This window comes from Epinephelus fuscoguttatus, linkage group LG21, assembly GCF_011397635.1.
Source record: "Epinephelus fuscoguttatus linkage group LG21, E.fuscoguttatus.final_Chr_v1".
NCBI classification, from domain to species: domain Eukaryota; kingdom Metazoa; phylum Chordata; class Actinopteri; order Perciformes; family Serranidae; genus Epinephelus; species Epinephelus fuscoguttatus.
The window spans coordinates 9,208,217-9,234,520 of NC_064772.1; the positions used below are offsets into that span (position 1 = coordinate 9,208,217).

Consider the following 26,304-nt stretch of genomic DNA (forward strand, 5'->3'; position numbering starts at 1 on the left):
CTACATAGAACAGACAGGGAGGCTGCATCATCTGGTAAGCGCTGTGGTGATGGTTTGGCAATATACACAAACAATTCATGGTGCTGTGATGTGAAGAGGAACTCCCAGTTCTGCTCTCAGGATGTGGAGTTTTTGACTGTGAATGTCGACCCTTTTCATCTTACTATTGCACTATATGTTCTTTCTTATATGTTGCACAAATTGTTTTTAAATGTTTTGTTTCTTTTTGCTTGGGGTATGCGAAATGTCATTTCGTTTTTGTGGCTCGCATGAAAATGACAAATAAAGAAGTTCAGTTCAGTTCATAACGTTATGTATGACAACACAGCATCCAGTTGCTAATGGCTAACGTTAGCCTACTGTAGGGTAGCCTCTGAAACATTAACGTTATCTTCCTTGTGCGTTCCCACTTACTAGTAATGTTAACGCTACTATCTAACGTTAGCACTGTAACCTTATTCTAAAACTCATCAGTCATCACTGACTCTGGTTGAGTTTTAAAACTCTGGGGTTGCGTTTGACTGTCTTGGTTGTAACGTTACGCTCGCTGTCCTCTTCCGTGTATCTAACATTACCTTGCCAACGCCTACGTCTATCATAGACGTAATGAGGACGTAATGGAGGAGGGGGGAGTAGGCCTTTGGAGGGAGGTGGAGTTGCAGGAGGAGGGGGATGGGACTTTGGAAGGAGGCGGGAGTTGTGGATGTTCAAATTTATTCTGAGTGCTGTGTGAAATGCAAGAACGGTAAGAGTTGCTTTAATGTAGCTTTCATTTTCTATGTATATTTGTGTTGAGGTTACCATATATAACTCACCATTGTTTCATCTATGAATCATTGAACTGGCTGCAGCCTAAATCTAGAGGGCATTTCACTGGTTTCAATTCATTTTCAAATGTGTTCATTTCTTTCAATTGTCCCTTGTATTTGAAACTGTTTTGACTCCATACACCATGGACTCTCTTCTTTGTCCCCAGAATTTTCAAAGAAGTTGGACAAAGGTCATTCTAATACAAAGCTCTATCTGATTAGAATATATTCCTCCACTTTTCCTGAGCTCTGTTAACTTTAAACTATCTTTCTGCTGCTCCAGGACCTCTTTATATTCACATCTCAAATAAACTTGCTCATGTTTTTAAAATGTCATATTGAAAACTGCTTTATATCTCTTTAAGGTCACCATATCCAATTCTAATTTTTCCTGTAAAGCAACAAAGGGCAGGGGGTGTGGGTGGGAGATAGTGAGTGAGATGTGTGTATCTGTGTATCTGTAGTGTATGTTTGTTATGTAAAGCAGTTTTGTCTGTATGTTTTTGTTTTGTATTTGTGTCTAGTTGACCCCCCTTGAAAATAAGCTACATCTCAAGGGGCTATCCTTTCATTCATTCATTCATTTATTCATTCATTCATTCATTTTCCATAACTGCTTATCCCGTTAGGGGTTGCAGGGGAGCTGGAGCCTATCCCAGCTGACACTGGGAGAGGTGGGGTACACCCTGGACAGGTCGTCAGACTATCAGAGGGCTGACACAAAGAGACAGACAACCATTCACACTCACATTCACTCCTATGGGCAATTTAGAGACACCAATTAACCTGCATGTCTTTGGACTGTGGGAGGAAGCCGGAGTACCCAGAGAAAACCCACACTGACACAGGGAGAACATGCAAACTTTGCACAGAAGGGCTCCTCCACCCTGGGTTAGAACCCCCCACTCTTCGTTCAAACCAGGGACCCTCTTGCTGTGAGGCAAAAGTGCAAACCAGTTCACCACCATGCGGCTTATCCTTTTAATAAATTCAAATTCCTACTGTCAATGCTAACTTAATGTTAGCTGTACTTAACAGTTTAAACATAGCATTAGCATATAAAGTGATTATTATGCAGTAAAAAAAATGTAGTAGTTGGATTTTGTTACAGATGTTTCCCCTTTGCATTTCATTACAGTGGCTGCTTATCGTGATCATGTTTGTCCAGGTGAAATTGATCACATTAAGCAAATGATTATTATAGCCTTTTTTTCCCCTTTTCTTTATTTCTCATCGAATATTTATTACATATTACATTTCGCCTGTTTCATTATGGGGGCTTCACGACTTGACCAGGAATTGTCAGTCAAAATGACAATCAGGCACCTTTAACCAAATTTGCTTTTCCAGTTCAAGAATGTTTCCTGTCTTTTTTGTAGTCATGACTTTTCGTCATTGTTTGAGTAGACTACACAAGACAGCCTGAGAGAATGACTTTCATTATACTGTCATGATTTCAGTGTTCACACAGAACCAGCCAGGCTGGTTGGACAGATGGGTTGCCACAAGGCAAAGTATTATTTTAAAGTAAATAAAAATAATAATTATGATAATAAATAAAAGTACCATAGCTTTAAAAAGTGTTTTTTTTTATTGTTGTCATGTATGAGAGGATCCCAAATGACCACTGTAAGCAGACTTAATTATTATGAGCAAATTTTCTAAACAGCATTTGTATAGTAACATGTAGGAATGTGTAGCTTTTTGATGCATATAAGCCGTTGATCACTGTAACCGTGATCACGATGGACAGGTGATTTCTACTGAATGTCCTTCAGTACCTGACATGTAAATCGTAGCTAGTATGGCTGGCATTCTCCTGATTTGCACTACTGCCTGTGCTTCTGGTCACTATTGTTTACTGTAGTAATTTAGGAGGTCTTGTAGAGCATGACTTCTCTTATCAATTGGATTGCTAACTATGTCACTCGGTGGTTCTGAAACTTTTAAACTCAGCTCCTATGGGTACGTTCCGAATCACATACATTTTTCTCTTCCCTTTTAGTATGCACTGCAGCTGCCCTTAAAAAGTACTTACTGTACCCTGAGCTTTGACCCTCTTGTTCATGTACCTTTTACCATGAAGATAAAACAAAATGCCTTTCAGCTCCCCAGAGACTAAGGTCAACCTGGAGAGCTCTGCTCTTGTTTCTTTGCAATGTATATAGTTTTAACTTTAAAGTTATAACTCCATATATTGTAAATTCTTACATTATGTTCAACTCAGAATAATTTCATATGTATTACACTGTCATTATTATTTTCATTGTTATGTCTTTTTGTTGTTGCTAATCTTTGTGATACTTTGTTAATCTACGTAAACAATTAATATTCCTATTATTATGATTTGACCGGTCATCAGTCACTTGAATGCGCTGTCATCCATCATTGCGACCTCTGACAGCTGTCAACCAGCTGTTTGTGGCTCAGTAGATGTGATGTGGGTCTGATTAAACAGAAAAGCATGCTGGCTTGTGTGACGACCCCTGGCTGTTCTTTCTGTTTCAGGATGAGGGACAAGGCAGATGGTCATCTCATGAGCCACACCTGGCCCAGTGTGCTTCATGAAGCTCACCACCTTTCATCAGACTTCTCTCTTCCCTCACGGCACAGCTGCATTTGCTTTGTCTGCAAACATTTCCACACACGTGGAATGACATGGCTGAATACTGACTTTAACATTTATTTGGTTAGTTATCATTATTCTGTAAATAAATAAGCTTTTAACTATTTGTACACTTGTGTCATCTCCCATCATTGTGGTAGCCTAAGAGCAAGTTGGGGCTGGTAAAATGAGGTCTAGGCTTTGTGGTATTTTTGCCCAGTTTGATTGTGTTGCTACCAAAAGTGACAACTGAGAGCTTGTCCATTCAGGTTGATTTGTTGGCAAGTGTATGTTTATACCTTTGGTAGCAGCAGGCACATGCTTTAGTGCATGTGCTGATTAGGTGGTTTGGTTCAGCTGCGTGCTGGTTTTGTTGGGAGACAACCGAGTTTGGTGAGAAGCTGTTTTTGCTACTTTGGGTTTAATATCAAGTTGTTTAGTTCTGAGGGTTGAATTTTTGTATTACTGAGCAGTGTTCAATGGTGACATGTTCTGTAGGTCCATGTGCATGGTCATTGGTCATAAATCACTGATTTTCTGTCCCTGCTAGGTTGTATGGTATTTCCGTTTTGGGTCGCATCAGTTTGTTTTTGTGGAAGTGTTGTGGCAACGCAGTTAGTGTCAGTTGCTTACGGGACATTTTCAGTACATGTATTTTAGTGATGTTCTGGCTGTGCATTGGGTCTATTTGAGCTCAGCCTATGAGTTGGAATCTGGTTCTGCCACATTAGCTTGTAGTTTATGATGGGAAGCTCTAGCTCATGCCTTGGTGGGGTGAGTTTTGATTTAGCTTTGGTGTACTTTTGTTTTGTCTGTCTTGGGATTGGGGTTGTTTGGAGGGGCTTTTTGAGTGCTTCTTCTGTGGAGCACTTATGTGTAATTCCAGTTCAGTGTGCTTTGATTAGCTGTAATTCTGAATTGGCTTGGCTAGACACATAAACACAGGTACTAGGTTCAACATTTTTGTATTCTTGGTCAGGAAGTGGACATTTAGGGTCCTGACAAGCCAAATCAAATGTCTCACTGTAATACTGTAAAATATGTCACTGTTCCACCAGTTGCTGTCTTTGCATTATTCTCCTGCTCTGTCTGTTTTAGTCTTCCTCTTAATTTGCTCCAAGGATCCAAAGTTGCTCAAGTGAGGTGACAGGTTATAGGGAGTAAGATTTTAAATGAAGCCTTTAAGATCCTATGTTAGCAACATTTTAAAGTCTTGGAGCACAACCAGTTTCCCTACTCTTTGCATTGCCCAAACTGTAGGTCGATGTGATGGATTGTTTTTGCCTATGGGGTATTGCCATGTTAGAATCACTTTGCTTTTGAATTTCGTGCTGTACTGTGCATCTCTAGTCTTCTGTGTCATTCTTTGTTCACTCTTAAATGCTTTTTCAGATGCTGGAGTTGCTGAGTTGCAAGTTGGAGTTTCGTTGGCTGGCTGGAGGGAAATTTCTTCAGAACTGGTCAGTATGGTACATGCATATAATCAAACATTAAAAATAATTGTATGGTTGTGCAGTTGTGAATTTTTGGAAAGCTGTGGTCTGCTGGTTTTTCCATTGAGGGGTGTGACATTTATTTGGTTATCAGTATTTTCTGAATAAATAAGCCTTTAACTCTTTTTTGTAAATTAATCTTATCTCCAATCCTTGTTGCAGCCTAAGAGCAAATGCAAAATATGACAAGGTGTAGTAGCGCATCCTGGTACTTTTGACGTATTGCATTTGACATACTATGTATTGGGACATACTAAATCCTTTTTTTGGCATACTTAATAGTAGGGTAGTATGGGTATTGAAATGCACTGGGGTTTTTTTGTTCATGGTGCTTAAAGACCCAAACTCACCCACTTACTTTGTCATTCTCTATGGTGCTTAAACATGCAGTTATTCCCTTACAACTGCTGAAACCAGCCATGCTGCTGAAACTATCAAACCCTCCCACTGAGTCTCTCTCCCCATGGGGCTGAAACATTCAGAGTCATTCCCTAACTGTGTCTCCCTCCATGGTGCTAAACCAGCCAATCCGTTCACTTACTGTATCTCTTTCCAGGTTGCTGAAACAGTCAAAACTCATCTCGCATCTGTCATTACTTAGACTAAAACAACTGATGCTACTACTAGCACCATTATTTCTTTTACCACTACTGTACCTCTGTGATTACAACAAACACAGTACATCCTTGCAACAGGGCCATACACTTACATTGCAAAAATCTAACAGCCGTTAATGAGTAAACTCCCACTGGGACATGAGGAGCTTAGCAGGACATCATTAATAGGTCCCTGGCACTGCTGATGCGATATTAAATGATGACAATTTTATATTAAACTTATAAATTTGTGTATCCAAGCAACATCACATGTGTGCACTTATGGTTTGTGTATTAAAGCCCATGTTTTCTTTTCATTGTTATTCCATTGATGCCCAATTTCTGTATTCATATATTCAGAACTGTCTCCAACTGAATAACATAAACACCAAAAAAGTGTTATTCTGTTGGTAAAAATGGTAGTGTTGTCTACCTTTTAATCATGTTTTTTCTCTTTCCAGCCAACCTGGAGAAGGTCAGCTGTGTTGTTATGCTGTTACATTTACTGGTCACCTTTAAAAAAAAATATGAAGACATTTCCCCTTTTCATGCCTCATTGCACTGGTTACCCGCAGTGTTCTGAATTGATTTTCTGCTTGTTTTTAAACCACTGAACGGCCTCACCCCTTTTTACATTATTGACCTTCTCACCCCGTATACACCTGCCCGTACTCTCAGATCTGAACACCAGCAGTTGCTCTTTGGGGAGAAGCCTGGGGGAAAGGATAATAGGGCATTTGCTGTAAGGGCTCCACAATTGTAGAATTGTAGAATAATCTTACACTGGGAATTGGACAAGCTAGAATGTTTCCTCTTTATAAAACTTCGGGAAAAAAAGGTTTTGATGTCTTTCAGTCATGGTCAACCTGCTCTTGTTAAAGATATAGTGCACCCAAAAATGAAAATTCAGCCATTATCTACTCACCCATATGCCGATGGAGGCCCTGGTGAAGTTTTAGAGTCCTCACATCCCTTGCCGGATCGGCGGGGGGAGTGGCTAGCACACCTAATGGCTGACGGCGCCCCAGACTAATGTCCAAGAACACAAAATTGAATCCACAAAGTATCTCCAACATGCCCATCCATAGTGATCCAAGTGTGCTGCAGCCCCGGCATAAAAAGTTGTTTCGAGAAACGTCATATGAACTCTGTTTTTAGCCTCACTGTAGCCTGTAGCTCTGACTGCTTCTTTGTGCTCCGCGCTCACGTGTTCACGCTCAGGGTGATCGGTGATGCACGGTCTCTGAAGAGCAGCAGTCTCGTCAGTACTGATGTACAGATTCTCAAGTGCAGGCATCGTTGGCATTGCTTTGCATTTGAAACAACTACACCACCAGGTTTCCAGCACTCGACTCCGGTATTCTGCGGCTGGCTCATGAGCTGCGGCAGCTGCTCTGTCCAGTAGTTCCGTGTCCGTATACTCGGGCTAAAACAAATACGGCTCAACAAAGAAATGCTGTTCCTCCTCAATTTCAAAGTCTTTAGACATGTTGGGCTGTCCTTTGCTAAAAGACCGTAGTGCAAATTATCCTTTAGCTCTGTGGTTACTGCTGTCTCCCCCCCTGCGGTGCATGTGTCACGTGATGTAAACACGGGTGAGCAAAGCTCATGCTTTCGCTGGTCTCACGCAAGCGTGCACACTTGAATGTGGAGCACAGAGAAGCAGTCAGAGTTACAGGCTACAGTGAGGCTAAAAACGAAACAACTTTTTATGTCGCGGCTGCAGCACACTTGGATCACTACGGATGAGCAGTATGGAGATACTTTGTGGATTCAATTTTGTGTTCTTGGACGTTAGTCTGGGGCACGGTCTGACAAAGTGCCTCTGCTGTTTCACACCATCATTTCCCCCTTTTACTCTGTGTGGTAACATCCCTAGAGGAAATATTAAAAACACTGGGGTGTTGTTGTCATACAGTTGTCTACGGCAGCAGATCGTTCTGTGTTTCTACTGGTCAAAGTGACGGCTGTGGTGGGAGAATTGGATCTCAGTGAAGGGCAAGTGGTCCATAACTTTAATTCTGGAGACAAAAAAAATGTAGGCTTAGCGCCCTGTGGTCCATTGCCCAATAGGAAATGTAGAATACTCAAAAGTACTTTAAAAGTGCTTGAGTTACTTTTCTCAGGGAGTAACGTTGGAAGTACTTTTAAAGTAATTGAGTTACTTTACTCAGGGAGTAATGCAGTAAAGTATCTAGTTATTTTTTTTAAAAAGTAACACAGTAACGTACTTTGATTACTTTTAAAGTAACCCTTACCCAACACTGGTGTGGAGAGAACTGGACCCAAAAGCCGGACTCAGACAGCTGTTCAGTTTTAAGTGGATTTATTTTAAATAAAGCAAGAAGGGGTGTCTTGGGTTGATCCAGGGCACTCAGGGAAAACAGTGTAGGCAAGCTGAGCAGGCATAGAAACAGGTTGGCAGGCTGGCAACAAGCAATAAGCAACAAGTAAGCCGTAGTTAGTACCACAAAGTAGACTGAATGATCTGGCAGAGACTGGACTGTAGAGGCGGGGTATTTGTACTGCTGGGGTTGATTAGTGGATGGCTCTCAGGTGAGCAGGCAGATTGGCAGCAGGAATGATGAGAGCCACACCCAGACAAACAGACACAAAGAGAGACAAAAGGCTTGTTCGAGATGAGCCAGGCCTGCACAGATATGAACACCGGCGATTGGCGCACAATGCATGCCAGTTAGTTTTGTGTCCGACTTCATCCCGACTTGCTCTGATGTCATGCAAAACTGGACAGCCATAATCTCACAACAGCAAGGCGGCCGCTGTTTTTAGAGCCAGAGGCTGCAGTTGCTCTCCACCGACTGCAACACCCAGGAGCATGATGGGAAGTCTACTGTATATTAACATTGGACTGTTTATTATTGAAGTGGACAGTTTACTAACACAGAGACTTGCGGTCAGTGGGATGTGAGGATTCTTAAGATAACGTGTATATATGATTATATATATTATATACTGATTATATCTGACTGATCTTTTAAAAAACTGTTGTCTTGTTTTTTTTCCCCCTATGAAAATATTAACCTTATAGCCAGACACAATTTATTTAGCCTGTGTAGTTGAGGAGACAGGTCTGCTCTGCAACAGCAAACTGATATGATGCTGATTTATTGAGAATTCATGTAAAATGGAGGTTGAACCATGAAACGCAATTACAGAAAACTTGTAAACCATTTTAATAAATTAATCTATCATAATTAAAACAATTAGAGACTGAGAACAAACAGATATATGAGTCTGATAACATTTTCAATAAACCAACATCATAATCGGACAGGATGTGGGTGGGAAACTGTCCGACTTCACCGCAGCTTTTTGTGACCGCTGCCTGCTGCAGCTGTCTGATCTCGTCTACTTTCCAGGTGAGGCCCAGTTCATCTTGAATGAGCCTAAACAAGGAACCACATGAAGCAAAGGGGAGGGGGGAGAACAGCTGATACATGAGGAATGAAGGAAAGGCACAGACCATGACTTGGAAATAAGGGAATAAAAAATGTTAAGGGAAAAAAAATACAATGCTTTTTTCTTAGTGTGGACATTAAAGTTCCATGTGAACTAAGTGGAAACTAAAATGTCTGTGCAGTTCTTCAGTTGTTACACAAGACTGATTGTGTTTAAATGTAAGACACTTTGAGAAAATTAGTATAATTGTTTGGATTTGATGTTCAAACACTTTTATAAATTAGTTTCATTTAATATTATATGGTGGCTATAGTGTCTAAATTTGTCCCTGAACTTGGTTTGTGAAGTCTGTAAAACCTTTAAATTAAATTCATAACATAACATGACATAACATAACATAATACTGTTCTTGTTACTCAATACTAAAAGCGTACACTCCTCGAAATCAATGGCGTTCAAGGCCTTTGATGTTACAAAAGACACCTTGGTAACTGTCGATGCTGTGTACAGTGAAAAGAGAAACTGCTTCCATCATTCAATCAATCATTTCAGCATGCTACCCGAGAGCACCATAACTCTGTCACATGGATTCCCACTGTTTTTCAGGATGGAATTTGTAGCAATTAAAGACAACCATGAACATGAGTACTGCCTTTTTTCTATTTTTACTGTAGATCAGCTGCATGTGTGGTTAGTTTACTCACAGGCTGTAGTTAAACTCGGTCTGATGCCATTTTGAAGGAGACAGTATTTTAAGAGGAAGTGAAAAGTGTGGGTGCAGAAGGGGGAACAACTAAAGGTGTAGAAGTGAGAATAATAGCTGTGGTAGAAATGTGTTGCAGTTTACTGCAGCTTTTAATGCCATGCAAGGAACCAAAAAGACCATTAAATCAGCAATTAATCTGTATCACAAGTTAAAGTTGTGTTTATAAGGTATCTACATTTTCTCCTCGTCTTTCAGAGGAAGTTTGCGTGTTAGATATAAAGATAATGTTTTTTTTTTTATCTACCTACACGTTTACCATGGTAACAGCTTTCAAAAGGAGAGGAGAAACAACCTTGACTGTGGTTTCCTTTGATGTTCATAACAGAGTATCTGTCTCTAATGCATGACGCTGATAGGATTTTTTAGATGTGAATTGAAGGAGCAGTTCTGAAGTGTTAAAAAAAAAAAAGACATGAATGATGCTGCAGTTTTTAATACATTATAATAATAAATCTTTAGTCTTGGTCAGAGCTGAATCACAGTATAAATGTAACCAGGGGAGATAAGTCTACCTTATTCAGTATCTCTCACAACAGGTGCACTGACCTCAATGAATGATTGGCACATCCAGCACTCATACTGAAGAGCGGTATTACTGACTAATGGCTCTTTACTTCTTGGTGCTTTGTAGTTCTGATTATGCAGTCAACTTTAAATGTATTAAATAGAGGGCTCAGTACTTTCAGCTTGTGCTTTTAAATGTGTTTTTCAGGAGTTTTAAAGACTGTAAATGTGCATATGCGAGATTGGCTTGTACTTTCAAAGGTGAAGTCTTGTACTATGTAGTGCTTTGAACTGCAGTCAGTGCCTCTTGTCATGGGTTAAATACAAATGGGTTGATATCAGCTCCTCCAAACTAGTCACTACTAGCCTCTGTAAAAAGTATCCTCTGTGCACTTAGCCAGTCCCATGAGAAGTTATGTACAATAAATAAATGATCCTTGTCTCTTTTTTTGTTTTGTTTTGTTTTGTTTTGTTTTTTTTGTTTGTTTTTTTTTTCCTCTGTGTGTCTCATTATCATCATTATGCACAGGCCTACGTACATCGAAGCCATGATGGCGGACGTCACAGCAGCGTGCTCCTCAGGTGCTATAGCATTTGCCAGAGTTCGTTTAAAACCTGAAGTATATAAGACTGTTGATGGTAAAACAATAGTGGAGGATGAGCTGTTACACTTCCTTGCTATGAAAATAAGTACATTAAGTCAGGACGAGATTGTCCTGCTAGCTGCCAACAGCTTCGACTCAGAGTGGATTGAAATAAACCTCAAAGAAAACGCTGTTTGAGCTCTGTCCTACTACGCAGCGGAACATCTTGCATAAAGGTGCACAGAAAGATGTCAATAACATAAAGAGCTGCCTCAAGGTGCTGAACGAGTGTGGGGACAATGTTCCAAGATTTGTATCTCACCATTTGGATGAGTTGCCACCAGTGACTTTCACAAACATGGATGTATGCGGCCTACTCCGGAAAGTGGAGCACCTACACATAGTGGAGCAGCTTCTGAATCGGAAGCCTGTGAAGCTATACTAAATCTTGGGCAATGGCTGGTAAACCAAGACAGGGACCTATCTACGAATACAAGAAGCATACAAACGCAAAATATAAATATGTTATACGTCACATCAGTGACACAATCTTTGAGGGCTGACTCCATGGCCAAGAAACTTTTAGATAAAAACAGCAAAGCTTTCTGGAAAGAGGCAAAGTGTGTTAATAATTGCAAACCATCCTTACCATGTACAGTAGATGGAGTCTCTTGTGCAAATGCTATTGCTGCACTCTGGCAACAGCATTATACTAAACTATTTAATTGTGTCCTGACTGAATGCTATCAAGTAGATAATGTTGAAGGTGTGAGTACAATTAAGACCCATGAGGTGTATCAAGTGATCAGTAACCTATCAGTCAGTAATTCTACAGGTATGGATTCTATCTCTGCTGAACATCTCAAATTTGCCAGCTCAAGGTTAGCTCCTCTGCTTGCCCTATGCTTCACTGCCTTCATGGTCCATGGCTGTCTTCCAGACTCTATGATGACAGTGCTGCTGGTCCCTGTTGTCAAGGATAAATCAGGAAAAGTATGGAGCTCAGACAATTACAGACCCATTGCTCTTGCTAGAGTATTGTCTAAAGTTGTTGAACAAATTCTTGAAAGAGTCACTGCATTAATTATCTCTGCAGAAAATCAATTTGGCTTCAAACCTAAGCACAGTACGGATATGTGTATTTATGTTTTAAAAGAATTGTTGAGTAACTACAAAAGAAAAAACTCATCCATGTTTATGTGTTTTTTAGATGCTTCCAAGGCATTTGACCGCGTGAACCATGGGAAGTTATTTAAAAAATTGAGCGAAGCAGGCGTCCCAAAATACACAGTGAGAATCCTGTCTTATTGGTATGCTCACCAAACTATGCTGGTGAAATGGGATAATTGTGTATCTGCTCCCTTTCAAGTCAGTAATGGAGTCAGACAGGGGAGCATTCTATCTCCTATTTTATTTAATTTTTATATGAATAGTTTGTCAAAAGAGTTAAAAATGTGTAAAACTGGCTGTATGTTTGGCAGTACAGTGGTGAACCATCTCATGTACACGGATGACTGTGTGCTACTGAGTCCGAGCTCAGCTGGTCTGCAGCAGCTCCTTAATGTGTGTTCCTTGTATGGAGAGCAACATGACATAAAATATAATGATGTAAAGAGTGTTATTATGATCTCCAGAACAAGTGAGGATAAACATATGGTTTTCCCTGACTTTAAGCTGTCAGGTCATGTTTTAAAAACCTGTAGTCAGGTGAAATATCTTGGTCATGTGATCACAGACACACTGACCGATGATGAGGACATTCTGCGTCAGTCTCGCATGTTATATGTGCAAGCAAATGTACTGATACGGAAGTTCGGCTGTTGCTCTGATGGCGTGAAGCTGACTCTGTTTAAAGCTTATTGCACACTGCTATACACTGCACATCTGTGGTCAAATTATAAAAAAGCGAGCCTTCGGAGACTGCAAGTGGCATACAATGACTCTCTGAGAATTTTGTTAAAACGGCCCAGATGGACCAGCGCCACCGAAATGTTTGTGACTGCTCGAGTCAACACTCTCCAATCTGTCTTAAGAAACATCATGTTTAAGTTCATCTGCCGTCTGAATAACTCAGAAAATCAGATTGTTTTGGAACTGACGAACATTGCATTTAGTGCCACACGTTACACGTCACTGCTCTGGAAACACTGGTATAAGTGTCTTTTAATAAGGGGTTGCTAGACGACCCTGTATGTTGTTGTTGTTGTTGTTGTTGTTGTCGTCATTGTCGTTGTTATCGCGGTTCTATCTATCTATCTATCTATCTACAACTCTACAAATTTGAAGGTGTGGTCCTGGCCAAAAGGGATAGTTTAGTCACCATCAATGTATGTCCACAGAAAATGTTTCTTTTTGCCACTGACAGGCTCAGATTATTATTGTAAGTGCCTGACAACTTGCAAAAAAGATCCCTACAGAGATAGAACCTTTTTGTTAGGTACTGTTTGTTACTTACGAGGGGGGAGGGGATGGTAGAAAAGAGGGGAGGCATGTCAAATATATTTTTAAGTATGGAGAGAGATTTAATGTTTTTTTTATTTTGACTTAGAGGAGGGGCACACAAATTTAAATAGTTGTTTTTTGTCTTTATTTTAGACAAGATTTTTAAAGAATACCTATTGTACTCATGAGGTCTTATTTGTAATATTGGGGTCTGGTGGAATAGATTTAGGTACTATAATGTTAAAAAAAAACATTATTTTTATTATATTGCCCATTGCTGCAGCACCTTTGTCTGAAACGCTCAGTTTGGGCTTATGTCCTGCCTCCCCAGCAGCTCAGTCTGCTCTGATTGGTCAGCTCACTCAGTCAGTTGTGATTGATGCAACACTTAGAGCGTGTATCGGAAACATGACGCCCCCTACCTTAACTGGATTTCGCCTCCCAAGCCTGCATGAGCTGCTAAAAACAATACTGGAGCTGGACGTTTCACAAGTTTTTGTTTTGTAGCCGTCTTATATTTCAGCTGTTACATGATAACTAACTTATCTGATGTTATGGTAACAACTACATGTCTGTCCTCTGACTGAATGAAGTTGGAAACGTCTGCTGCGGAGTGCAAAAGGTTTCTAACAATATAGTCACTTACCACACAGATTGAGATGACAGATTTCTGTATTATACAAAAACAAATGAATAGAAATAACTGGTACGTTCAGATGTCTTAGCTGTCATGTTTACTGAAACCAAGCTGCATTTTATAATTATCTTCACCTTGTGTTTGTAATCTACAATATGTACAATGTACCGGGAACTGCCCATTGGTCCGACATCCCATTGTTCCGACCATATTAAACTCATTGTTCCGAAGTCTGTTGCGAAATCATCATGATGCCCTGTGGTTAAGGTCTGGTTAGGTTTAGGCACAAAAACCACTTGGTTAGGGTCAGGAAAAGATCATGGTGTGGGTTACAATGAAAAAGAAAGTGACAAACTCATAAGCCGTGAGCCTGCTCCGCCTCAAGCCGGTCGCGGCGCACCATACGCCCGCCCCGAGCCGTTCAGCACCGCGGACAGTCGGACTAATGGGATGTCGAATCAATGGGCTGTCGAACCAATGACATGGACCCCAGTGTACCAACATATTACAGTTTCTTCACAGCATTTATATGAAATCAAAGTTTCATAGTAAAACACATTTGTTCTATGCAGTGATGTTGTCTCCTGAGTCCATATTTGCTTACCAATAAAACAGTATGCCTTGTGTCTTTGTTACCTATTAGGTTTTGGGGTAATGGACCACGTTCCAGTTCATCCTACATGCATGGTACACCATCCAGGCCTGGAGCCTGACTGTTTGAATCCATACACCCCACAGAACATCCACAACATTTACAGGTATGACTATGGACCCTTAGGGCATAGAACTGAAGAAGAGTAGGTTTTTATGACATGTAATGAGAGACAACTGTGTAAACTCAATTCTGAACACTAACACCCACTAACTGAACACCCACTAATAAAGAAATGACAAATAAGTCTTTTGTCAAAAGAACTTTATTTTAGCAAATGTAAAAAATGAAAACGACAGAAAACTTCTTAACTACCAAATAATATTCAATAGATAGATACATAAATATAAACACAACAGTGTTTTTTCTGCAACACTAATAGTGTCCAGTTCTTTCCATTCAGGGGTCCATCCTGTCCTGTGCTGTACTCCGGATACTCCAGGAGTTTCCTTATCCTTTTTTTGTCTTTCTGTCAGCTTAGACTAAGTGTTTATGATGATAGCATTACCATTTGTTTAAATGAGTCCGGTGGGTTTGGTGATAGCGATTCTGGTGCTGTTTATATTGAAACAAAAAGGATCTTACTCTTAAACAAAAAGGTCTCTCTGGAGGATCGTTTAATAATGTTGTCTGAATAAAATAATAGGCTGTGCCTGTCAGTGGCAAAAATAAGCACTTTAAGTGGGTGTAAATTGACAGTGCGAACATGCTTCATGTGGTTGCATTGCAGCCTGGCTACAGCGCTCTCACTGAAAACTGGACCAATTTCAAAAATTGTTGTTCCCATCAGTCATTTAGACACAAAACATGGGAAAACAGGGTTGAAATCAACCAAATCTACCCTTTAAAAGTGTAAATAGAGAATCTTTACAGAGTTGATATTTGGCATGTAGGATCCAACCTGATCACTCTCTATGATCATACACCAAGAGACTGGGGAGTGATGATAATTTACATATATAATAGCAGGTATATATCTATAAAGTTGGTGGACTTTAAAAAATTCTTAAAGTTGTTTAAATTTAATATGTATATTTTTGGTTGTTTTCTTTTTTAAATGTTACTTTTTTTGTATATAGTAATATATAGTATAGTAATGTAAAGCAGGTTGGCCGTCCAATAGCCTTTTGCTAGTGCATTTAATGTATGTCACAAGGTGGCGATGTTGAGAAAGACTATTGTTGGTTTGCATCTTGGTCTTTTTTGTTTTTGTGCATACAATCTGTAGACTTACGCCAAATTTCCATTGGATGCGTGTCCGTTGCGGAACGGCAGCACTGGTTATCCGCTGCGTGCTCCGCCGTCCGTCAACACCCACCGGCTGTGTTTGCTGTGCGGTGCGGTGCAGCTCCGCCAGAAGACATCTCGGTGCACTGCCATGATTAATATCTCCTCGTCCATGGTGTTCACGGGGTGAAATGACGTCTGAAAACCTCTGACCTGTTGACTTCAGGCCTGCCTCTGCCCATTATGACGTTTTCAAGGTGTAGTGCAGGGTAATATGATCCGCCGTGAACACTGTGTATTTTATTTTGAAAATTAACCGGATGTTTTATTGTGTTTCTGTGCACGACTTCCTGCCGCACACGATCTGCTCTGTGCTGACTCGCTGTGTTGTGCTCCGGCGTCCGGCAAAAATAGAAGTCCTGCGTATCTGTTGCGGAGGGCTCCGGAGTGCCGGAGCTGAGACGGAGCCGGAACGCAGCACAGCCGCAGCCGGTGGAAACACACACATTGACTAGAATTGAATCCTATCGGCTCCGCTGCCGTGCCGGAGCGGAGACGCAGCCAACACGCATCTGGTGGAAATTGGCCGTTACATGGTGGACGACTAACATGGTGGCCATCATGTAAAGACTTATGCTTATACTGGATAAATTATGCATCCAATCTGCAATAACACTTTAAAGATGTTATCTTGAGTTTATGTGCTGGAGTTTTGTCATTGTCCATTGAGCCTTAACCATGCTGCTGCAGTTTTATTGAAGTTGTACAGGCTTATCTGAGACTATGTGGGAGGCACACAAGACCACAATCACTGTTAGTTTTCAGCTTTCACCTTGGGAGTCCGTGCTCTGAAGATCAAAGACTTCTCTGAGTGGTGTGCTGAGCCCACGAGTGTTTGGGTGGAGGTGGGTCTTGAACAGCAGTAGCAAAAAGAGTTTGCAGCAGTATTAGAGCAGAACGGGGCAAATTGATTCTTCCAGCTTAAATAAGGTGTTACTAGAAATACAACTGCAGTTGTCTGTCCAAAATCTTTTTTCATGGTTCTCTCCTTTTCTGTTGGTGATTATGGGATGTCTTTTTCTTAGTCCTGGGTCAGTTGTTTCAAACCTTACGTCAGAAACTGCATCGCTCACAGTCTCAGCAATTAAATCACTTTGGGTTTTATGTTGAATTGTGGACACCTTTGTCTGCATTTCTTTAAGAAAAGTCAGCACTGTGAAACAGCAGTTGTTTGTCATTCAGACACGTCAGTTATATAACACCCCCCGACAATTATGGATGTCATTTCTCAACAGGGCAAGAAAGCAACACTTGAGACATTCCACTCTCATGTCTGTGTGCTTTTTGAACAGCAGGAAAAATGCTCCTTGTATGAAGAGTTGAATTTACAGTGAAGCAAGTACGACCATGGACCTCTTGACGACATCTGGAGATGACTGATGTGTTTCATGGTGGAGAGAGCAGAAGCTTGAAAAACAGCAGAAAAAAAAACAAAAAATACAATGATTAAGAGACAAATAAATTGTAAACTGTGATAACTGTGATGATGCTAAATTTAAAAAAGAGGCTAATGTTGCTTTTAAATGAACACATCTGTCTCAGATGTGCATAAATACTGAATGCAATCTGTGTTTCAGACTTTACTGTATCCATTTCGAAGCAGCTTGTATGAGCAACACCTGGTGAATCATAGCAATACACTGTAAACAGAAAATGAAACAGAGGCAAACAGACATGTTATCCAGTCCTGTAATCCATCTCCAACTGTCAGGTGAGTTTGGGGTTAGTGAGTTTTCTTACTCATACCAGCAATATTGTCCTTTACTCCTTTATGTATGGATGGAGCCTTTAGCCCTGTTTCCACCAAACACTTTTGGTATGGTACCTTTGGAGCCAAAAGTAATCCTTCAGACATGGTACCTAGACCCTAGCGTTTCCATCGCTAACAGTACTCTTAAATATGGGCAGGGTTGTTGTCACTCACTGCTCCATCCAGCACTCACTGTATTTCCTCATCACTGGATACACAGAGGGAAGTCTGCACCTCATTTATCGTCCACAGAATGAGGCTGCATGCCCACATTTTCAGAACAAAATAAAACAGGCTGCAGTGAGAGTCTCTCTTCACAGGATAATTAATAATACCGGGTTTGTGCAACTAGTCCTTCTAAGGCAAGCTTGGGGGTTTAGTGTTGCTGCAGCCCACAGGAATGCTGTGGTGCTCCATGACGTTTTTTGTTTCGTCACCATGAGGATTAGAATATACAAAGTTCACATAACCCAGTCAAATTTTAATACATAAAGTCTTGAGGATCTACTTATTACTAAAAGTGAATGTCATATAAAAATTAAAGTAATGGTCAAAATTGTCACAGTGTGTTGATTGATTCATGGTGTCACCTCATGCATTGAGTAACATAAGTTAACCTTCCACCTTAAAAGTCGCCAGCAGTCGGTCCAGTAAATTAAGTTATTTTTCACTCAGACTCCAGCTGCTGCAAGAGGCAGCAAAGCATCCTCTCATTTTATAGTTACAGTTTACTAACTACGTAAAGTCTCCACGGTATGAACAGTGGCTACATGAGCCTCAAAACCAGCCACAACTCAGCCCTGAGCAGAGTGACCGTCCACTATTGACCAATCAACGGACTACAGTGTTTACACTCTGTGTGTACCCCAACAGAAGGGGGACCAAAAATGCCAATGGTATGGAATGGTGCCATTGGTACCATCCACAAGTTTTCGCAGTGGAAAGAGTAAAAATTTGTACCAAACTGAATTGAACTGTACCATACTGCTCGGTGGAAACAGGACTTTTGAAACATGGAGAGAATTAGAGATATAGGGTGCAAGATTTTTCCACTTTACCATCATAATTTGCCTTCTGTGTCACTTTTAATTATGATTCGAATGTCTTCGTCTTACTTTTCTAAATAGCTTCAGAGCTCTCAATTACTATAAAGAACAAATAAATAAATAAATAAATATAAAGACAGGAAGGTTGACTCTTCCTCAAACATATTAACCTAGAAACAAATTTTTTTTAGGCACTGCTGTCAAACTGGGACGTCTTTCCTGGAACAATTAAAACACACTAGGCCTCATTCAGCAACCTTTTTTTGAATTGCTCTTATATTTTCTGTTACCTTGCTGAGGTAAGGTTTGACACAACTGACCAAGGACTAAGAAAGAGACATCCCAACATCACCATTGTACACCATAGCTTGACAGAAGAGTAGAGAACCCTGAAAAAGATTCTTCACACACAAATGAAGCTGTAACGAAAGTTCAGTCAGGAACAAAACACTTCTCATGCTCAGGCTGTACGTTTCTTTCTCACCCTGCCATTCACTCCTTGCACGTCTGCTCACTCTCTAGCTCTAGATGTCATTCTCGTCCGGGTCTGTCAATTGAGTCATCAGTTGATTCACAATCAACCAGCAGCACAGTGACACACCTTCTCTGTCAGCCTATCATCTCACTGCTTCTCATTTTAAATATGGTTCTTTCTCTGCTGTAGTTCCTTCTTGCTGCAGTCGTGCGCGCCCTCCACCTCCCCATCAACAGATTCATCAGCCTCATCCCACCCAGCAGTCAGCAGCCTCAGAGTCAGCAGCCAGCACCACCACCACCAGTGTCTGGACTCCATGGGGGGATTTATCTTGCTGCCGCTCAGATGTCCCGCAATCACAAAATATCTGCCGCTGGTGTCCAAGTGCCAAAGACTTTTATTAAATCCTAATCAGCACAGATCATCTGTTAATCTGTACACTCATATTCTGTGTTAAATATTTTCTTTACTTCACTTCCTGTCACCCCTGATTGAACTGGTATTACAGAAAAATCCAAAACTCAGTGCAGGCATACCATCTGTGATGCTTTTAATGTCGTGTCATTAACAGTGTTGGTGAAAGTCTCATGAATCCAGTGCCCACAAACAATGCACATGATCCAATCCTGTCTTCTGGGGATCACTTTAATCACCATATCTGGCTTTGCAGATATTGCAAATGTCGCAGCTGTCACAGCTTGTACCCTCCATGTTCCTTGTGTTTTTTGTTTTTTTTCCTTTGTTTTTGTTTTTTTTTAGACAATGTATGAAAAATATTTATCAGTAGTTATGTGTCAAGTAAATCCTTATTAAAATATCTAGCTAGCACCTAAATTAATGAGAGACACATTAAAAGGGAACTTAGTTCCCCCATTATGAATGTCTTGAATGGCTGTCATACATTACCACTAACATACTGTCCCAGTGTAACAATATTTCATTGGTTGCATTCAAAGAAAAAGATTTATATGAACATGATTCCTTAAAATTCCAATTCAGTCGATTTCTTTCTTTGCCATCAGGGAAGAGATACAGGACCATAAATACACCGACTAACAGACTGAGGAACAGCTTCTTCACCAGAGCTGTAGCCTCCATCACCGCCTCCTCCACAGCAGCAGGGGTGTGGGGGCTGGCAATTAGAGCTCTGGGTCGCTGCGACTATGCACGCTGCTGTCTCTATGTTGTGATCATCTGTGGTTTTACCTTGTTCTTATCTTGTCTTAATGTTTCAAATTTAGCTTTTATGTAGTGTTTTTATTTTGTTTGTGTGCAGCTGTCAGCCTGTGAGTAACCACACATAGTTCTGCATCGACATCGACACAGTATTACGATCGCACTGACTAGTTTCAACATATCGTTCAGTGTGGACTTCATACCCTTAACAAAGACAGAACTGGTAGAACGGGCTGCAGATGATGTAATGCAATATGTGATTGTAAAAGCTCAAACAACATCCATTAGGAGTCCTAATCTTTTATTTTAAATGTCTAAATGCTCTTAGAAAACTCACAAACACCTCCTGTAACATACTCCACATCTTTGCCTTCTTCATTGTCATTTTATTGGTAGGTGATAAACAGAGGTATGTATGTAGCTATATTAGGGATTATTTGGAGCTCAGTGAGTTTACCACAGGAGAAAGGGTAATATTCTGCAGGAGACACAGTGGTACAGGAGGGTTTTTTTTCTGTACTTAATCATTTCAAGTCATATGATCATAGGCTGATAATTTGATACCACAAATACTACGTACTTATTCCAGGAATTTAGCTTTTGTGGAAATAATTACCACATAAGTACATAAGCAATAGTTAAATGCTTAGAAAGGCAATTACCTTTTGTGCTAATAATTACCTCATAATTAGCAAATACACAAAAAGACAATTACCGCACTGTGACAATGAGTGCTACTCTGCCTCCCAAAAATGAATCACTGTCTGGTCTGCCATTGCATTATCCTCCTGAGGCTGGCTGCCCTTTTATTGAAGGTTATCCATTATCACTGACATTCGCTTTTAGATATTGTCTCTTGAGACAACAACTTGTGTTACAGCATGTTGTCAGTATTGACTTGAAATATTAAACTACAACTGAATAATCTTTGATACTGTCAATGTTTTGCCACAACAAAGGGGAAAGGTGTGTAGGACACTATAAGATCACTGGTTTCCTGGTCAGCAGCTTTAATTAATTGAGCCTGACCTTATCCTTCATTCATTTCCTGCCAGATTTATTGGCACAACATCCAGAGCTACTTTTTTTTATCTCTACATACTCCACTTTGCACGGTTTCATTTATGTGCACAGTGATGTTACTTAAGTGTATCAGTTATGAAAGAGCCGACTTTGAAAGAAGGCAAATACACTTAATAAACAAAAAACCTTGAAAGAACTTGACTTTCACACCAATACTGTATACTGTGACTCATACTTCTGAATGGTATGTTCAGGGTTGTTTTAAATACACTGTGTGCTAAAACATGTTGGCATCATTGTTTAAGTTTTACATCACACAGCTTCACTATTGTGGTTTAGACTCACTGCACTCATAGTGTAGTTTAAAGCTGAAGGGAAGCTGCTTTTAGCAAAAAAGCTGCTCAGCACCAAAGGGAAACATTGGCAAATAGCTAGTGAATGTAGTGGAGCATTTAACAGACCAAAAACAGAGCTAAAAGGAAATTACCTATTGGACTGCAAATGAAGGCTTGTGTTGCTCTGTGTCTCTTGGATGTGTACATACAGTGATTGCTAACATTTTAGCCATATCAACTACATAAGATAATAATAAGTCTGTGTTGTCTTCCACAGTGGTGGAAAAAAACACTAAATACATTTACTAAAGCACAGTATTTAAAGAGATCATTGGGCTCTCTTGAAGTGGATTGGTATGAGGTACTTATCCACAGTAAGGGGTTGGCACTCCTAAACTCCAGTTTGGAGAAGCAGACAGGAGTACCGCCACAGAAGGTAAGCAATGTATTGAGTGATAAAGTCTACAATTGAAATAGATGTAATCACTAACTATTGCAATAAAATGATTAGTAACCGGGACTTGGTAGTGGAGTCACTATGCAAAAGTGCTGCAGGCAGCGGGTATCGTAAGAAAAATAAATCTCATGTTGGATATGATCCATACAAAATGAAGAAAAAATGATCATCCAGATCCCGTAATGTTACTAATATTAATGGCGAGCTGATGAAAGCGTACAGAGATCTGGTAGACTTCTAACTATTTTGTGTGCTGTCGGGTACACGACTAAAACGATTGCGTGAGGAAATGTGCTAGAGTGTAACTGTGTTATATTCCCACTCTGTGCTTGGATGCACCACTTTCAGACTAACTTTAGCCACAGTTTTCTATCCACCGGGTCAACCATTTGCAGAGGTCTGGTGTAAATCTGGGTTGTGCAAATCGAATTTGTCACAACACACTGTTGTTGCATCCAACTCGAGGCATGATTTACACAACCCTTTATAATGCAAGTCTGAAATTAGTAGACTCTTCTCCTCCAGATTAAAGACAAAGATTTTTGATCCACATCGGCCGCTGGCGATAACCGTGGCCACGGACATTATATTTTCAGAATGGTCATCCCGTTTTCATGAACATGGGATCTCAAGAACACCTGGAGGGATTTTTTTCAAATTTGGCACAAACATTTAATTGGACTCAACAATGACCTGATTAGAATTTGGTGGTCAAAGGTCAAGGTCACTGTGACCTTGCATCTGTCTCATTCATGTGAGCATGATATCTCAAGAACACCCTAAGGGAATTTCTTGAAATTTGGCACAAACGTTCACTTGGACTCAACTAAGAACGAATTAGAATTTGGTGGTCAAAGGTCAAGGTCACTGTGACCTCACAAAACATGTTTTTGGCCATAACTCAAGAATTAATTTGCTAAGTGTGACAAAATTTCACAAAAATGTCTACTAGGCTGCTGACTCTGAGGCTGCTGACTGCTGAGGCAAATGAAACAGATGAATGGTGACGAGGAGGAGGAAGGACGCACACGACTGCAGCAAGAAATAACTACGGCAGAGAAAGAACCATATCTAAAATGAGGAGCAGTAAGATGATAGGGTGACAGAGAAGGCGTGTCGCTGTGCTGTTGGCTGACTGTATTTCAACTGATGACTCAGTTGACCTACCCAGACAATGACACCCAAAGACAGTGAGCGAGCATACGTGCAAGGAGTGAATGGCAGGGTGAGAATGAATCTTACAGTGTTGTCTTCCTGACTGAACTTTTGCTAGAGCTTCATAATGTTTTGAAAAAACACTTTCATGGTCATTACTCAATTTGATATCTCAGGAACAGAATGGGAGACATTTGGTCAGATACTTAAAGGGAAATTTTGGTTTATTATATTAGATATATTTTGGCCGCACTTTGGAAAGCAGAGCTAGAGGGATACACAAACATGGCAGCACACCGGTAAGGTAAGACAACACGTTTACATGTCGTTTCCTATACGTTCTCTGACATTTATCCTAACGATATGAGGCGGTATTTGTGGAGAAAAAGCTTGTTTAGTGGACTTTATTGGTCTAGGCTAATGGCTAACATGCTAACTATTATTTTTATGTCACTAGTCACCTGAAACTTAGGACGATAGGAGACAGGTTGAAATAAAACGAAATTTCCCTTTAATTGGTGACACTAATCTTAGGTGTCCACTTTAAAACTGTGCTGTTTGTATAAATTGTCCCTGCTGCTGGGTTGAAGAGGTGTGTGAGGCATCCATGTTTTCACAGACATGGATGTAAACTGTAAGTGCAACTTGACTGGTGCGTGGAGGCATACAACTTCAAGGCTGTTATTCTAGTTTTTTCTTACTTCTCCCCTTTACATCCGATTAGTTTTGTGACCTTAAGTGGCTTTTTTTTTTCAATTTGATCAAGTGGAACAACCACAAACAGTGCAAATCATAGGCACTTGTGCAAAGTTTGCAGTCTTTGCCTTCAGTTGCCCTCTGTCTGCACAGCCCACTGATGATTAACATCATATTATGCAATGAAGCTACAGTATGTATAGTATGATATAGTATGTAAAAAGACTTTGCTCTATCTGTAGTTCATCATTCAGTCCTTATAATGTTTCCACTTTTGGGTTTCAACATAAGCTTTTTTTTAAATTGTGTATATTCATTTAATATTTTAAGGCTGAATCATGTTAAAACCCTTTGTTTCTTATATCCATTCAGTTTTTTATTCTACTCATTCATACGTCAAGCCGAGCTTTGCTCCTCCTCCCACTTTCTCAGTGAGCGGATAGGACAAAAAAACTCCAGGGGTGTGTGTGTGTGTGTGTGTGTCTGTGTGTGTGTGTGGGTGTTTGTGTGCCTGGTATAATAGCAGAGAGAGAGACGGAGTGGGAAGACCACAGTAGCTTATAAAGTGATGATCTGCCTGCACTCATACGGCAAGCTTGTACGCTCTGATCTCTCTGCCTCTCATATTCTCGGTCATTGTTAATCAGTGGCACACATGCTCCTTCCTGCACGCAACTCTCTGCTTCACTCCTTGCTCACATCTTTTTAGGGAACATTTATTTCAACTTCTCACTGAGTGGAGAGATTAGAGGAGAGCACTGGGATTGTTTCTGGCTGAGAGCAAACACAGCAGCAGATGTTTGAAGATAACTGCCTGTCTTGGTAAACCTAAAGGGTGAAAAAAGGGAAGAAAGAAATTTTTTTTTCATTCTCTTTCAAGAGTGCAGAGGTTGTCCTCCAGATAATGAGGATAACTGAGGAACACACACGCTGAGATTTGAACAAATCAGATGGACCAATAACAACAGAAAGAGAAGACCAAACCCAAGAGGACAGAGGATTTAAAAGGAGACATTATGAACACCACAGAGAACCATGGATTGATCCAAGGCTACCACAATAGGAACCAAACCTCAGGCGCTTTGCCACTTAACAAAGACTTACCAGCCGAGGAGAAGGACTCATCGGCAGGATGCTACGAACAGCTGCTCATTTCCACAGAGGTTTTTCTCACTCTTGGCATTCTCAGCCTGCTGGAGAACATTCTGGTTGTTGCTGCTATAGTTAAAAACAAGAACCTTCACTCGCCCATGTACTTTTTCATCTGTAGCCTCGCTGTTGCTGACATGCTCGTCAGTGTCTCCAACGCCTCTGAGACTATCGTTATAGCACTCATCAACGGAGGCAACCTGGCCATCCCTGCCACGTTGATCAAAAGCATGGACAATGTGTTTGACTCTATGATCTGTAGCTCTCTGTTGGCATCTATCTGCAGCTTGCTGGCCATTGCCGTCGATCGCTACATCACCATCTTCTACGCTCTGCGATACCACAACATCGTCACCCTGCGAAGAGCAATGCTGGTCATCAGCAGCATCTGGACGTGCTGCACCGTTTCCGGCATCTTGTTCATCATTTACTCAGAGAGCACCACAGTGCTCATCTGCCTCATCACCATGTTTTTCACCATGCTGGTGCTCATGGCGTCACTGTACGTCCACATGTTCCTGCTGGCACGTTTGCACATGAAGCGGATCGCGGCGCTGCCAGGCAACGCGCCCATCCACCAGCGGGCCAACATGAAGGGCGCCATCACCCTCACCATCCTCCTCGGGGTGTTTGTGGTATGCTGGGCGCCCTTCTTCCTCCACCTCATCCTCATGATCACCTGCCCCAGGAACCCCTACTGCACCTGCTTCATGTCCCACTTCAACATGTACCTCATCCTCATCATGTGCAACTCCGTCATCGACCCCATCATCTACGCCTTTCGCAGCCAAGAGATGAGAAAAACCTTCAAAGAGATTTTCTGCTGCTCGCAAGCTCTGTTGTGTGTGTGAGCTGCCTGTTGAGTGTCAGCAGAGCTCCCACTTTGACAGATACAATCAGCAATTTAAATCACACTGACGAAGACTTTGAGATTTTCAGCTGTAATCACTGTGGACTGATGTGACTTGCTGTGCCCTGTGCTCTCTGAGCCGGCTGTAAATGATTAATAAGTAGGGCGCTTGCCTTTGGTTTCATGAGTCAGGTTGCTAAAGAGGTAGGTTTACAAACCCCCTGTAAAATAGAGTTCTGCTTTGTAGACCAATGCTATTTTGTTTTGTAGTAAGCGCCGTTCTAAAGTGCAATTTTAAGTAAATGCTAACCAGCATGTATATTACAAATACACATGCTCAAACTGTGGTTCATTTACAAATCCTTTCTCTTTCTCCCTCTGAAATCTACCTACAACA

At 40.8% G+C, this 26,304-nt stretch overlaps 2 protein-coding genes across 2 annotated transcripts in view; one reads left to right on the plus strand and one right to left on the minus strand.

Annotated features, from left to right (window-relative positions):
* The window catches only part of LOC125881506 (cadherin-20-like), a 712,657-nt gene that overhangs the window by 433,519 nt on the left and 252,834 nt on the right, over nt 1-26,304 (minus strand). The window lies entirely within an intron of this gene.
* mc4r (melanocortin 4 receptor) lies at nt 24,477-26,011 on the plus strand. Its single transcript, XM_049564603.1, has one exon. It carries the CDS (start codon nt 24,925-24,927, stop codon nt 25,906-25,908), a length of 984 nt encoding a protein of 327 aa, XP_049420560.1. The 5' UTR covers nt 24,477-24,924; the 3' UTR covers nt 25,909-26,011.

Excerpts from the sequence above, each read along its gene's own strand:
- mc4r (XM_049564603.1), top strand. The coding sequence starts at position 24,925 with ATGAACACCACAGAGAACCATGGATTGATCCAAGGCTACCACAATAGG.